The 16,638-nt window shown below is 41.5% G+C and overlaps 1 protein-coding gene across 2 annotated transcripts in view; it reads left to right on the top strand.

Moving 5' to 3' along the window:
- a1cf (APOBEC1 complementation factor) overlaps positions 1-16,638 on the top strand; it is a 51,482-nt gene that overhangs the window by 17,471 nt on the left and 17,373 nt on the right. For both annotated transcript variants that reach the window (XM_008116306.3, XM_003224374.4), the window contains exons 4-7: positions 449-579; positions 3,107-3,345; positions 6,101-6,265; positions 14,114-14,211. In XM_008116306.3, the coding sequence (XP_008114513.2) occupies positions 449-579; positions 3,107-3,345; positions 6,101-6,265; positions 14,114-14,211 (633 nt within the window). The remainder of the gene's footprint in view (positions 1-448; positions 580-3,106; positions 3,346-6,100; positions 6,266-14,113; positions 14,212-16,638) is intronic.

Below are 16,638 nucleotides of genomic sequence, written 5' to 3'. Positions count from 1 at the left end.
AGTAGGTTTTTGTCCTTTCTTATTTCAACAGAGGATTTTTTAAAGGAATAAATCAATGCAAGAAATCATTATTTTTATTTGGATGAGTGCACTCCACGATTCCTGGGAGAAGCACCGAAGCTCAGACAATGTGTTATCAGAGGGTGCTAATAGAGGTCATTTACCTTGCTAACAAGTTCAGCTGTGCTAGCTCAGCATGGGATGGACTTCGACAGATGCAGCCTCTGTTTGTTTTGACTTTGCACATGGGTCAGAAAGCAGATCTCAAGGAAAACATGCTTTGCTTGATGCTCAGGGACAACGATCAAGTCACCCTGGAGTGACAAAAAGCTCATAAACAGAATTGTAAGAAACCTGAAAAGTTTGTCCCTAACTTTGTCCTAAAGAGGCGAACAAAAGTTCCCTTTGCAAGTAGGTTTAATGGAGGACTGTGTGTTGTTTCTTACAGATTGGCAAAATCTATGAAATGCGGATGATGATGGATTTCAATGGAAACAACAGGGGCTATGCTTTTGTAACATTCTCCAACAAACAGGAGGCCCGGAACGCAATCCGACAACTCAACAATTATGAAATTAGGTAAGCAAAGTTTGGTTATTTTCAGAGCGTGAATTCACATCTCTTTACATCTCTCTTTACAGACAATGGCTATGTCTTTGTGTGATATATGATCTTATTTTAAGTGATGTGTTTAATAATGTTTAATTTTTCTTAAGGGAGGTTCAACGTTGATGTTTTATACTGTTTTTTTAATCGAGGGCATTGAATTGTTGCCAACACTGTGAACTGTCCTGAGTCCCCTTCGGGGTTGAGAAGGGTGGTATATAAATACCGCAAATAAATAAATAATTTTATTGACTCTCGTAAATCATTCACAGTACTGTATTTCTTCAATTGTAAGACACCATTGATTGTAAGACACATTCTAACTTCAGTACCACCACTACCAACAAAACTATGTAAGATACACCTGCAATTCTTAGATGCACCTCATTTTCGGAGATGTTTATATAGGGAAAAAGTGCACATAAGAACTGAAGAAATACGGTATTTTAAAATCCAACAAATATTACAAAATGGAAAAATGCTAAAATTGTTAAAACGAAACAGAATAAAGTAAAGTTGATCAGAAAAATATAAGGAGCTGCATTGTAATTATTTAGACCTTGGTTTATCTAGCACTACATCACTTACACCAGTCTCCCTCAATCTTATATATTTGAGTATGTAAACAAACATAGGGTTATTCCACCATTGCTATCAAAAATGATGCAACTCTGAGTTTTCCCATTTCTGTTCTTTTATAACAGATTTTAAATAAAGTTTCCCAAAGAAACCTACAAGGAATGCTGTATCAAATGTGAAAAAACCCTTCTGAACAATTGCAATTCAAACCCTGTACACCCGTTATATCTATAGAACCTTGTAGCTAGTTCCAATTATGAGATTTTGACACTAATGCAAAGACAAGATTGCTTTTAATTGCCTTTATTTGTTCATTGCTCCAAGAGCCCCTGGTGAACTGGAAGATGATATAGCAATGCCACAAATAAATAAACTAAGACGTCAATTGAATGAATAAATTGTCATTCTTCGAAGTTGCAATTGTTTGAATGCATTTAAATAAAATATTTTTAGTGGTAGTTATTATGTACCTTCAAGTCATCTCCAACTTATGGTGACTTCAAGGTGACCCTATCACAGGCTTTCTCAACAAGATTAGTTTAGAGGAGGTCTGCCTTTACCTTCCTCAGAGAATGAGAGAATGGGACTTGCCCATGGGCACTAAGGACCTCATCAGATGGGTGGAATTAGCATCCTAGGATACTTTTACCCCGTCTAATGGATGAGGCTTTACACCAGCCATCACATGATATCTTGTGACTGCCAGCAGAGGCCCCATCCCCGACTGGCTTGAAAGTGTTGTCCAATAGAGCCAACACAGGGCCTCACTGGGTGGGTGACGTTTCCCCCATGTGATAGAAAAAGCATTGCTGAGAGGGAGCTGCATGTAGGACCACAGATTTGCCCCACTGCCCCTCTCCTTTCTCAGTGAAGCCACATGCCTAGCCTGGCTTTTGTGATGAGGTCATAGATGAGCTTCTATGGATGAACAAACTCTTGTCTCCAGAATCCCAGTTCTATGCTCAAACTTTTGGATGAGGCTGCCTTTCCTTGGTTACTATTCTTAATATGTAGAAGAATTTCAGTCAAACCAATTAAGCTCTCAACAGGAGTTTTCTCTCCCTCAGAGTGGGTTTCTCATTCTATCTAATCTCTGATAGCCAGGAAAAAGAGCTAGCTCTTCCTTTGCCTCTGACTTCAAGCATGGGTCTGCTCTAAGGAGTGCTTGTTCCCTGTCGCTAGGCCTCTGCTTGAGGTCTTTTAGTGCCGAGCTTGCTACCTGCTTAAAGTTTTTCTAAAGCAGTGGTCCCCAGATGTTTTTGGCCTACAACTCCCAGAAATACCAGCTGTTGAAGGCCAAAAATATCTGGGGACCCACATATTGAGAACCACTATTCTACAGCCTCACAAGACACTTCAGATTTTCCAGGAGTATTCCTTTAAACTGGCCTTTCTTCTTCCTCATTTCAGTGCCCTATCTCTTAAGTCATAATATCTACAGTCAACCACAACAATAATTTTCTGTGCTCAACCATCTTCAAATCTCTTCGCCAGAATCTCTGACCACTCTTGTGCCTGATGAAATTTTTATCTGCCAGTCCAATTTGTTGATACTCCCTTCATATAGCGGAATCCATTTACTTCCCATAGTCATTTCCAAGTCTTCTAATATAGGTTCCCTTCCATAGCGACTGTAACTGATACAACTATTTATTCATATTCTCAATACAAAACCAGGCTTTTCAGTTTAGATGAAGCTGTTAGAAGTATAGAAACATCCAAAATAGAACTATTCTGTTTTGGCCAACAGACATGCTGGCTGGGTTTTTTTTTTTTTTTTTTTTGGAAGTTGTCATCCAGAAAAGAACTTTTCATGTTTTGATGTTTAACACAACAGTAGATATTCTTGATAATAATTATGGTCAATTAAAAAAATCTAAGTCTGTCTCACTACAAAAATGGAACTGTTGTTTGCATGCAGGAATGGTCGTCTCCTGGGGGTTTGTGCCAGTGTAGACAACTGCCGTTTATTTGTAGGAGGGATTCCTAAAACCAAGAAAAGGGAAGAAATCTTAGCAGAGATTAAGAAAGTTACAGATGGTGTTGTTGATGTCATCGTGTACCCCAGTGCAGCCGATAAAGCCAAAAACCGTGGATTTGCTTTTGTCGAGTATGGAAGCCATCGAGCAGCAGCCATGGCGAGACGGAAACTGTTACCAGGTAATGTGCAAAAATATTGCAGTATATAGAAAGGGATACATCTGCAACCTAGGCAGTCCAATTGGCAATGATTTGCAGAAAAGAGAGAGAATGAGGATTTGAAATACACTGTATCTAGATATGGGAGAATGGGATAATATATCTAGATTTGGGAGAATAATTGTAAATGAACAATAATAAGATAGTTCTTAACATGAATTATATCCCATTTTTCTTGCTAAATCCAAACTCAGCTTGCTTTTTGATACTATGGCTGTTCCTAGTAATGCCAGTCAACCTCAGCCAGGCATAGGAATGGGAAATATTAGTATTACGTTGTTGTTGTTGTTGTTGTTGTTGTTGTTGTTGTGAATTGTCAACTGTCTGGGGTGCTTTGAATGCAATTTCCTGCTTCTTGGCAGGGCGTTGGACTGGATGGCCCATGAGGTCTCTTCCAACTCTATTATTCTATGATTCTAAGATTCTATAATTGTATCCACAGATACCTAAAAGCAAACCAGGATCTTGTCATTTTATATAAGAGATTTTATTTTTACTACGCCATTGTATATAATAGGACTTGAGCATCTATGGATTTTGCTATCAATGATTATTTATTTTTTTATTTATTGTGTCAGAAGCAAACTGAGGGTACAAGTTGTAATGGATTTGAAAACACAAACAAAGTTTTAAAAACTTGGCATTATACTAAATGTCCTTTGACCAGTAGCTGGCCACTTGGAGTGCCTCTGGTGTTGCTATAAGAAGGTCCTCCATTGTGCATTTGGCAGGGCACAGACTGCGTTGTAGTAGGTGGTCTGTTGTTTGCTTTTCTCCACACTCGCATGTCGTGGACTCCACTTTGTAGCCCCATTTGTTAAGATTGGGTCTGCATCTCGTGGTGCCAGAGTACAGTCTGTTCAATGCCTTCCAAGTTGCACAGTCTTCTGTGTGCCCAGGAGGGAGTCTCTCATCCAGCATCAGCCACTGATTAAGGTTCTGGGTTTTAGTCTGGGTGCTATTGAAATCTCGCTTGCTGGGGTGTTCCTGCAAGCAGAGCTGTCCCTAGGCAATTTTCAAGAGTAGGCGAAGATCATTTTTAGCCCCCCCCCCCAATCAATCGTTGCAATACTTCACCTCTGAGGAGGAGGAGGAGGTGGTGGGCGAGGCCATGGAAGCCTCCTGTAGAGCGCACATGCCGGCACGCAGGGCAGGTGCACGCCGGCACGCAAGGCGGGCGCTCGCCGGCACATAGGCCGGGCGCACGCCGGCACGCAGGCTGGGCCCACACCAGTGTGGGCCCGCCTTACAGGCGGTGAGCATGCTCTCCATCCACTGCAACCAGTGGAAGGAAGCTTCCTTCCGCTGGTTGAGAGCGTGCACACCGCAGGCGCACGCTGGCATGCAGGGCAGGCCCGCGCTGACATGGGCCTGCCTTCCGGGTGGTGAGCGCACTCTCCAGCCGCTGCAACCGGCAGAAGAAAGCTTCCTTCTGCCGGTTGAAGCAGGTTGAGAGTGCGCACACCGCCCGAAAGGCACAGGCTGTCCAGAAGGTGGCACCATCTTGTAGGGGGCGCCGTTGATATGCTCCCGCATGCACCTCAGCATGCATGCATGCACATCCAGGAGCACCTCAACGGTGCACCTTACAAGATGGTGCCACAGGCAAATGCCTAGTTGGCCTGATGGTTGAACCGCCTCTGCCTGCAAGTGTCTCTGTAGATCTTAGAAAAGTATTTTTTTTATTTAAGGCATTGGCGTGCTGGCTGATATCTGAACAAGGGATGGACTGGAGATGTCACTGCCTTGGTCCTTTCATCGCTGGTTGCTACTTCCTAGCAGGTGTCAGGTGGTGCAATGCCAGCTAAACTGTATGATTTCTCCAGTGATATGGGGCGTAGACATACTGTGGTAATGCGGCATGTTTCATTAAGAGCCACATCCACTGTTTTAACATGGTGCGATGTATTCCATACTGGGCATGTGTATTCAGCAGCAGAGTAGCAAAGCTCAAGGGCAGATGTCTTCACTGTGTCCAATTGTGATCCCCAGGTTGTACCAGTCAGCTTTCGTATGATGTTATTTCCAGCGCCCACTTTTTGCTTGATAGTCAAGCAGTGCTTCTTGTCAGTCAGAACATGGTCCAGGGTAACTCCCAAGTATTTTGGTGTGCTGCAATGCTCCATTGGGATTCCTTCCCAGGTCTTCAGAGCTCGAGATGCTTGTCTGTTCTTATGGTGAAAAGCACACATCTATGTTTTAGATGGATTAGAGATCAGCTGGTTTTCCTGTAATGGGCAGTAAGAGCACCTAAAGCTTTGTAGAGCTTCTGTTCAACCATTTCAAAGCTCCCTGCTTGGGCAGTGATGGCACGATTGTCAACATAGATGAAATTCTCTGTCCCTTTTGGCAGTGGCTGGTCATTTGTATAAATGTTAAACATTGATGGATAAGTGCCTTGAACCAAACTTCAGTGGATACAAAGAACCCAGTGTACTTAAAATTCTGCAAGATGGGATCAGGAGTACTGTACTCATGAAACTTCAACTCCTATGCATGATTGTCACATCAATTTCAGACTATATCATCTGCTCCAGCAGGAAGTAACCAATCCAATGAGTTCTTGACAACATTTGAACACCAAGAAACAAAATCTTAATGTTCTCAACTTCTCAAATTAGTCAATAATGTCTTACACAATAATATACATTCATATTAAAGATTTATTTCTTATAGTTATTCTAAAATTAATTATGGAAATCAAATTACTCCACAGGAAGGATACAATTATGGGGACATCCAATAGCTGTTGACTGGGCAGAGCCAGAGGTTGAGGTTGATGAAGACACAATGTCAGCAGTCAAAATCCTCTACGTGAGAAATCTTATGTTATCAACCACAGAAGAGACAATTGAAAAAGAATTCAGCAGCATAAAACCAGGTAAACGAGAAATGAGTGGTTTGCTCAGAATTGGTCAGTGAAGCAAAACAAGGTTTAAGAAATAAACTGGGAAAAGGTAATTTCAGCTGAAGTGTTTTTAACTTGTGACCAAAGGAAAATATTTAAGGGGAGGATGAATAACAGAGTTTGGATGTTACTAGCAGAAGGCTAAGGTGCTTCTACACTATAGAATTAAAGCAGTTTGACAACACTTTTACTGTCATGGCTCAATGCTATGGATTCAGGGGGTTGTCGTTTTACAAAGTCTTTAACCTTTTCTGCAAATGAGGGCAGGTGCCTCACTAAAATATAACTCCTAGGATTCCATAGCATTGGACCATGACAGCTATAGTGGTATCAAACTGTATTAATTCTACAGTGTGGATGCATTCCGAGTCTTTGTCCACTAGTGAAGTTACAGAACACTATGAAAGGTTTCTGTGCACATGTAATCTGATACAATTTTTAAAATAATCATAATAAAATATATTTCATTTATGAGGGTCAATTAAGGAAGGAATGGCCAGAATAACGTAAACATGCAAAATAGCAATTTTCCATGAATCACATATTTATTTTTCTTCTGCCCACATGGAGGTACTTTCTTACTGCATTTATTTTAAACTGTTATTCTTGGCTTTTGTTGCTTGTTCCTTTTTCATATATAGTTGCTTTATTATATTGTGGGGGTCTAGTTATTAGCCTGAATCCAGTCCAAACTAGAGTAGACCCATCAAACTGATTGTTAAAAAGTAAATCCCTAAGTAAATCCCATTGACGTACAGTAGTCTTGCTTAACCAACATAAACAGGCTGGCAGAACATTGGATAAGCGAAAATGTTGGATAATAAGGAGGGATTAAGGAAAAGCCTATTAAATGTCAAATTACATTATGATTTTACAAATTAAGCACCAAAACATCATGTTTTACAACAAATTGACAGAAAAAGCAGTTCAATATACGGTAACGTTATGTAGAAATTACTGTATTTATGCATTTAGCACCAAAACATCTGAAAATATTGAAAACATTGACTACAAAAACATTGACAACTAAAAGACAGACTGCATTGGATAATACAGAATGTTGTATAAGCGAAAGTTGTATAAGCGAGACTCTACCGTAATTGGTCTACTTTAGTTGGGATTGCCCACAGGATTTAGGATGTAGTAATATGCAGTTATGGATCTATAAATCTTAGCTATGAATCAGCTATGAATGCTTGAAAAAAATGGCATGTAGGCGTTGTACACAAAATAAATATAAATTAAAAAAATTCAGATAAAACCCAGATTCATTTCCTAAAACGCTTTTTTTGTTTGCTGTGAAATTCCATGTAACGTAACTGACATTTAAACTGAACTCTCCAAAATTGTTTAATAAACTATTATATAATCAGCTAACAGTGGTATTCTGCCATGAAAACAGAGATTAACAGGCAAAGGACCTCAATTCCAATGTACAAAACTGAAAGTGCAAATTCTCCAGTGGCTCATTAAAAGCCCAAAGCTAGGATACAGAAACTGAGTGATAAGAGAAGCAATTATACTCTGTTTCGGAAGACTGTGCACTTAGTCAAATATATAGTTTCTATCAGGAACCCCTTTTGAAAAAGCTTATTTTTCTTCAAGATACATCTCTGAATATCCAATATTGACATTTCTTTGGATGTCTAATCTTCTCTGTTCATTAGAGCTAAGCAACAAGTTATAATTTAAACCACTTGTAAAATGTCTAAGCCAGGCCCTAGTCAGAGGTTGGCTGTGCTAAACATCTGCCAAAAATCACTTCCCAAAAAGAGCCCCATCACTACTCAAATCCACAAACTCTCTGTTCCTCTTACGTCTCCATCTAACCATTCTTTCTAAATCTCTTGTCAAGCAGCAATAAAATGGAAATGGGTAAATACAGAAGCTGGGTTGCTGTGAGTTTTCTGGGTTGTATGGCCATGTTCCAGAAGCATTCTCTCCTGAAGTCTCACCCACAACTGTGGTAGGCATCCTAAGAGGTTATGAGGTCTGTTGGAAACTAAGGAAGAGATGTTTATGTATCTGTGGAAGGTCGAGGGTGGGAGAAAGAACTTTTGTCCACACGCTTGTGGGTACAGTATATTATTTGAGAACACAGAAATGCTGGACCACTCTAACAACTACCATGTCGGACTACACAGAGAAGCCATTGAAAATCACAAGCATGTGGGCAATTTTAACAGAAACCATGAAAATGAACAAAATCTGGCTATTAGTATAACAAAACTCTAAAATCAGGACAGTAAATAAAGAAAAACACTCATAAAATGGGAATTCCAGACATGAAACAATCAGGGCCAGCTAACACCTCCCAACAAAGGATTCCCCAGGCAGGGATTAGCCAGGCCTTGAGCTGCAAGGCCATTAAATGCTAATCAAGGTGATAAATTACAACATTCACACTTGTCTCCAACAGACAAGAGTTTTTTCTCCCAACCTGGACCTTCCACAGATATATAAACCTCCCTTGCTTAGTTTCCAATATACCTCACAACCTCTGAGGATGCCTACCATAGATGTGGGCAAAACATCAGGAGAGAATGCTTCTGGCCATGAAAGCCTTCGACAACACAAATACAGAAGCATTGTCTAGCAGTACTTTGCCTAAGGGCACTGTAAATCTAGGAGCTGCCACTAAACTTTGATTCATGGGTCAAACTGCAAAAATGTCAGCAGTTTTTATATCTTCTGTTTCTGGGGTGGCCAAATGTAATGAATGATTGTGTATTGTACCTGAACGAACTAAACTTAGACATCTGAGATTCATTGACAGCTATTTCTCCTTACTGTGAATCAGTCAATCACTTTATTTATATTCTCTCTTTCCCACAAGAATGGAACTAAAAGCATCTCACAGAATAAATGAAATATAAATAAATCAATGTATTGTAAAATGAAGAATAAGTTAAGATTAAAATAATATTGAAGTGTCTTTAGAATTTAAAAAAACCCCCATGGTATTCTACACTGGCTACTTACATTTCCCAACCCGACCCCCCCAGCCCACCTTAATAATAATAATAATAATAATAATAATAATAATAATAATAATAATAATAATAATAATAATCTTGAGGACCTCAAGATTGAACTTCAAAGACTCTGGCAGAAACCAGTGCAGGTGGTCCCAGTGGTGAGTGGCACATTGGGTGCCGTGCCAAAAGCTCTCAGCCGGCATTTGGAAACAATAGACATTGACAAAATTATGATCTGCCAACTGCAAAAGGCCAACCTACTGAGATCTGTGCGCATCATCTGAAAATACATCACACAGTCCTAAACGCTTGGGAAGTGTTCGACTTGTGATTTTGTGATATGAAATCCAGCATATCTATCTTGTTTGCTGTGTCATAAAATATAATAATAATAATAATAATAATAATAATAATAATAATAATAATAACAACAACAACAATAACAACTTCATTCTTATATCCCGCCCCACCTCCCCGAAGGGACTCGGGTGGCTCACATGGGGATCAAGCTCAGCAATACAACCACATACGTAAATACACTTAAAACATAGGCATAAAATCATAAAACATAATATACATTAAAGCTGACTCCAAATCGATAGCTAATAGCCAGCAGTTGGATCAAGGGGAGAGGGTCCATTCAACTTCTGATCTGAATGCAAGGAGGATAATGTTTCTATCCTCTCCCACCAGTAAGTGAGACTTCAACAAGGACTTGCAACAGGGGTCTTATTTCTAATTCTTTCAGCATCCTTGCTGGCAGAAAAGGAGTGGAAATGCACCATACTAGCATCCTGATCAGAAGCTGAATGGACCTCCTTCTCCCAACCTGGCTGCTGGGTCTGAAGGTGGGTTGGATGGCATCTGTGTTGTTTTACAGTAAGACGGCATAGCCTTACTAAATACAGAGCAGTTATGGATCCATAGCTCTCCGCTATGAATCTGCAAAACTGAATGCCAGCCAATATAAAACATTAAGTTAAAAGCCCAGATTAAAAACAGCATAGCACAAAAATAGAAAACCCATTATAAAACGATCAATTCTCAAATGCCGTCTGGAATGAAAAAAAAAGTCTTCATCTGACAACAAAAGAACAGTGATGAGGAAGCCAAACTAGACTCCCTAGGAAGAGAGTTTCAGAGTCTAGGACAGTGGTGACGAACCTTTTAGAGACCAAGTGCCAAAACCCCAAACCAAACCAACTGTAAATGGGATGGGGGGAGTGGATGGGCAGAGGATAAGCAAGCTAATGGGGGAAAGCGGGCAAGTAAGTGACTGGGCAGGGGGGAGTTGGTAGTGAGTGAGTGGAAGAGTGAGTGTGCAAGCAGGGGGGACGGGCAGGCGATGGCACACATGCCAGGAGAGAGGGGTCTGTATGCCCCTTTTGACACATGTGCCGTAGGTTCACCACCACTGGTCTAGGACCAACTGTTGGAGAAGGTCTTCTGTCGTGCTTCAAATAATGCGTGAAGGATTGACAAATGTACCTCTTCTGAATAGTGTTCAGGCAGGTTCATATGGGAAGATACCCTTCGGATAGCTTAGCCCTGAGTCACATAAGACTTTTTGAGTCATAACTTGCACCTTGAATTGTGCCTGGAAATGGATGAGCAGATGGTGAAGCTGTTGTAAAGAATCGTAAGGAAAAGGAAAAGGTTCCCCTGACATTAAGTCTAGTTGTGTCCGACTCTGGGAGTTGCTGCTCATTCCCATTTCCAAGCCCAAGAGGCGGCGTTGACCGTAGACACCTCCAAGTTCATGTGGCCAACATGACTGCATGGAGCGCTGTTACCTTCTTGCCGGAGCGGTACCTATTGATCTACTCACATTTGCATGTTTTCAAACTGCTAGGTTGGCAGAAGCAATAAATAAATAACTACACTCTGAAAACAGGGGAATTCCAGACATGAAATAATCAGGGCCAGCTGACACTTCCCAACAAAGGATTCCCCCAGGCAGGAATCAGCCAGGTCTTGAGCTGCAAGGCCATTAAATGTTAATCTAGGTGATTAATTACAACATTCACGCTGGCCTCCAACAGATGAGAGTTCTTTCTCCCACCCTGAACCTTCAACAGATATATAAACCTCCCTTGCTTAATTTCTAATATACCTCACAACCTCTAAGGATGCCTGCAATAGATATGGGAGAAACGCCAGGAGAGAATGCTTCTGGAACATGGCCATACAGCCCGGAAAACTCACAACAACCCATTTGCAAGGCTGATTTTCCTTTTTGTAGAGTACAACTGAAGCAGTTTCTGTAGAGTCCACTGTAAACAATGCACACTGTTACTAAGAGATTTGTATAAATAGATGGCTTTCAGAAACCTTTACTGTTGCCCTTTCTTTGGTGAGTCCAACATTGAGCTAAAGGGATCCCATTTCGGGTCGGGACCCACAGTTTAAGAAGTAATGGTGTAGAAGACATAATATTTAGCAGGAGTGGCTTGTCACACAACCAGGTAATAAACAGGACCTACAGATATTCCCTCTTCTCCCCATCTGCTCAAGACAAAGGACCCCTCCCAGTTTTCATTCCAGCCACAAAAACTGTTCCACCTGGCCTAAGAAATGTTCAATGATTCCTTCAGTGCACATATCAGCAACAGGTTCCTTTTGACAGGATAAAAAAATAGAAGACAATTACTTTTGTTTTGTTTCTGTTTTGTTTAGCTTCTGTTGTACATTGCCTTGCATCTTTAGGCAGCATGCCCAGAAATCCTGAGTTCTAGCTGGAGAAATACAAGGAAATGCTTTCAGTTTGAGATAGATGTTAATAGAAAGCAAGTGAGCCCTATGAACACTATGATGGCTTTTGCATTGCATTACATGTTGGACACTTCCTAAGTGTCTAGGGCTATGTGATGTAGCTACGAATAACATGTGTAGATCTGAGTAGGGTGGCCTTTTTGCAGGTGACAGATGATAATCTTGTCAGCACAGATTGTTTTCAAGTGCTGGCCAAGGTCTTTAGACACTGCGCCCAGTATGCCGGTCACCACTGGGACCACCTTTACTGGCTTGTGCCAGAGTCTTTGCAATTCGATCTTTAAATCCTTGTAAAGATTCATTAAGTTAGGTGCTGCCCCTCATTCTAGGAAAGTTGTTATTATTGTTGTTGTTGCTGTTGCTGTTGTTGTTGTTGTTAATATTATTACTATTACTATAGACAATGTTAGCTGACAGCTAAATGTGTGATGCTGTTTCCACTGTCAAAAGGCACACTTGGAATTTTTTTTGTTCAGGTTTGTTTTGATTTATTGTACTGCAGATGATCTCAGTGTACAATGTAAAATTGATTCTCCATATTTGTAGATTTCGCTTTCTCAGATTTGATTATTTGCTGATTTTATTAAAATGTTCACTTTAGGAATCTCTAGGTCCTTCAGTGCAATTCTATGGTTGCCCTCTAGAAGGTGATGACAGAATCATGGTGGAGGTTTTAAACATTTTTAGAGAAGTGTTCTCTTAGGTTAAAATAAATAGCATATTTTAAATTTGCCATTTTTCACTCCTACAGGGGTCTTATGCCCCTAGCTCCAGCGAATGTGTTTTCAAGGGTGTAGTTACAAAGGAAGCAAAATGAGGGTGAGAGAATTCTACATTTTTCTTTTTCTCTTTTTATTTTAAATTTGTAATGCACCCACAATGTATATTACAAACACATGCACATACACATATATAGACAACCCACCACCCACAGTACAGTAACCCCACAACCCATCCTCAGTGCTACCCACCACCTTGGCTTCCATCACGGAACCTCACGGAGTTTGTGCACATTTAATTTAACCCTCTGTACTTCTAGCTCAATAAATTCCTCTTGTTTTGATGTCTTAATAACCTCCGTCAAGTATGCTAAGGCCAGCTTCCAGTTTCTAAAAATTTCCTTCAGTCCCCAAATGTATAACATTGCAGTGATTTTAAACGTCAACATTTTCAGATACCATTTATGCCATCAATGAAAAGGAGCAGCGAAAGTTACCAGAGAATGAAAACACAACAAATATAAGAATGATATTTATTGTCTTACTGAGTACAGTGTGAAATATTTGGGGTCTGAAAGAAATTTTTAATTTGAGTGGTGTATTTTGCCCCTTCTCCCATAGCTACATCCCTGAATATATAAAGTAAAGGTAAAGGTTTCCCCTGACATTGTCCAGTCGTGTCCTACTCTGTGGGTTGGTGCTCATCTCCATTTCTAAGCCAAAGAGCCCGCGTTGTCCGTAGATGCCTCCAAAGTCATGTGGCCAGCATGACTTTATGGAGTGCCGTTACCTTCCCTCTGGAGCGGTACCTATTTATCTACTCACATTTGGCAGAAGCTGGGGCTAACAGCAGGTATTCACTCCTTTTTGGTCCTCAAGTTCAGCAGCTCAGTGCTTTAACACACTGTGCCACCAGGGGCTCCCCCTGAATATATACTCTTTCATTAAATCCTGGACTTTTTAAAGTTGATTTCCCCCTCGCTGGGATCTATAAGTTATCTAACCACTTAAATGGTTGCACATGTGATTTGGATGCTGCTCTCTACAATGCAGAACATGACATCTCCAAGGAGTGTAGCAGCACACTTCTGGATACCACATCAGCAACAAGAAAATCAAAGGAGAAAACGAAATGCAAGAGTGCCTATTGCTAAGCCAGAATAAATAAATATAAATAGAACAGCTGAGTGGTTTGTGGTTTACAATGCCAGGATCTAATATTTATTTACTGTAGAATAATGAAAAATAATTGAATTACTGAGGAAGATCAATGCCCAAGGGCAAAACATTAGCAGATGGTTTCCACTTTAGCAATATCCATGACAGACCTAACCTCGAGATCTCTTCTACAGGGTCAGTGGAACGAGTAAAGAAAATCAGAGACTATGCATTTGTGCACTTCAACAACCGTGAAGATGCTGTGGAAGCCATGAAAGTCTTAAATGGGAAGGTAACGCTGGATTAGTTGTGTATTTGCTGGAAGGCATGGAGAAGGTTCCGCCTATATGGCATTATAAGGTTTCGTATTGTTGGTGCTTCTCTATGTGTAGCAAAAGAAAGCAGTGCCAACAATAGAAGTTTCGCCAGAGGGCCTGACCTGAATGGCTTTGGTTTTTATGCAGCAATTTTCTGGTCATGGAAATCTGTGATATACAATCCGTTGCGAGAGTTTGGCTCTCGAGAGGTCTAGCAAACCATTATAGTAAGGCTAAAAGTCTGTTCTCTATTTATAGTCCGATAAATGTTTGAACAGCAAACCACCAGCCTAAACTGTTTCATTCTGATTAGGTGCAATTTGTTTCTAAGAACAATGTAAGGCCAGTTTTTGTGTTATGATCCCGCTCCTTCTTCTAAACATATTTGCAGATAGTAGGTGATAGCTGCATGTAAGCAGGGCGGGCTCTGCCATGGGAAATAATGGGATAATGGCCATAGCCAGCAGATTTCAGGTCTCATGAAAGGAGTGTGATCGGAGATTAAAAGAGATCTTTCAGGGATTTACTTCCTTCTGTACTAGAGTAATTTGGATAGATTTGGATACTAAACATCTTAAGTGTAGTCGGATACCATCTTGTCTGCTCAGGTAGTAAGTTGGCTAAAAACACCTTGTGATACTGGACTGCCATGAAGAGGCAGAGAAACCCAGATAACAAAAGTTAAAACAAATGCAGCCAAAGAAATGACATTACACAAAAGTTAAAAATATAATTAAACCATTCATAAATTGAAAGCAGTTACAAGCAAACTTTAAAAAGAACCACATTTCAATATAGCACATGATAAGCCCTTTGCTCCTGAGCAGTCGGCCCATGAAGCCCTGATGAGACTAATGTCTTTACCTCCCCACAAAAGGAAAGTAGTTGGCATCTAACTTCTTTAGAGAGATAGTTTCAGAGCCTGGGAATAACCACTGAAAAGGCACAGAGAGGAGAGCCTCCCTAGAAGGCTCATATGGGAAGAACTCATGATCTCATCATATGGGCTGCTGGAATCACTTCGTGGTGAACCCGGTGGTGCCCGGCAGGGGGCATAGGGAACCCATTGCCCCATGCTCTGCATCGCCTGGTTCCCCCCCCCCCCCACTTCATCGCACAGGGGGAAGCATCCACCACCCGGCTTCCCCCCATTGAGCTATATTGTTACATGGGTGTTGCTGCCATGGTGGCATATGCCAGCTCCTCTATAGTTTGCTGGGAGTCGTTTTATGTCATAGGATGGACGCTGGTGGGCTCTGTCACAAAACTATAGAGCAGGCATGGGTAAACTTTTTTCCTTGGGGCTGCATTGTGGACTCAGCCAGGAAGGCCGGGTCATTGAGGGAGAGGGACTGGGCACACGCTGGGTGCAGGGAGCCCAGGAAAGATGGGACCAGGAGGGGGTAGGGCAGTGCCTGGGTCATCATCTGGTTGTCTTCCCAGCATAAGGACAAGGCTGCTTGTCTCATCCTTATGCTGGGAGGAAGGTGGGCTACTGCCCCGATCCTCCTTCCCATCCTCCCCCCCCACCCCCGGATCCTTAGGCTGGCCTCTTGGCTTTTTGCAGAGAGGAATGTGAGATGGGCACTGGCTGACTGTGCTCCGAAGGGCTCTTAGCCGCCTTGTGCCTTCCTCATCTTCCTAGCATAAGGATGGGGTCGCTCACACTGTCCTTATGCAGGGAGGAGGGTGACACACAAGGTAGCTGAGAGCTCTCCAGAGGGCTCTCAGCTGCTATTTGCTTTCCTCCCCCATCTTTTTGGCTTAAGGACACAGTGGACCACCATGTCCTTATGCCAAGAGGACAGGGAAAATGAAGAGAGCCTGAGGTCAGCAACCAGGCTGCTGCATCCGGTCCCCAGGCCTTAGTTTGCCCATGCCTGCTATAGAGGAACCAGCATATACCGCCTAAAGTTACCCTGTCTCATAAAGTTGCTGGACCTGCATCTCAGTTGTGTGCAAAGTGTCCATATCAGGGATATCAAGAACTGCCCCAGGCATCTTCAGTACACTGAGAATTATCCAAAATGGGGAAATCTTTCAAAGAGTACATAGAGGCCTTGACATTTATTTAAATAGCAAAATTTTACACCTGGAGGTTTCAAACCACAGCAAATTAACCACTTTTAAGGCCAGGAAAAGACACATTTTGAGATCCTGGAGGGGGTGAGGGGCACAAAAGCATCCTTGAAGAACAGGTCTCACCTCTGTTTAAACATTTGTGTTCATTGTAGTGAAAGAGCTTCTCTGTGTTTTATATAAAATGCTGTCTAGCCTGGTAGTAGAATCTAACGGTTCATCCCCTTCAGAATCTGCTGACTGAAGCAGCTGCCTCACTCCCAGTGACACGGCTGGCCTATTTCTGGATTTCATATGTTTTCTCTGTCTTTGTGTGCCCCTTT

Source organism: Anolis carolinensis, chromosome 3 (genome assembly GCF_035594765.1).
Source record: "Anolis carolinensis isolate JA03-04 chromosome 3, rAnoCar3.1.pri, whole genome shotgun sequence".
In the NCBI taxonomy this organism is placed as follows: Eukaryota; Metazoa; Chordata; class Lepidosauria; order Squamata; family Dactyloidae; genus Anolis; species Anolis carolinensis.
The sequence above is the reverse complement of the archived record's forward strand: the minus strand, read 5'-3'. Positions and strand labels throughout refer to the sequence as shown.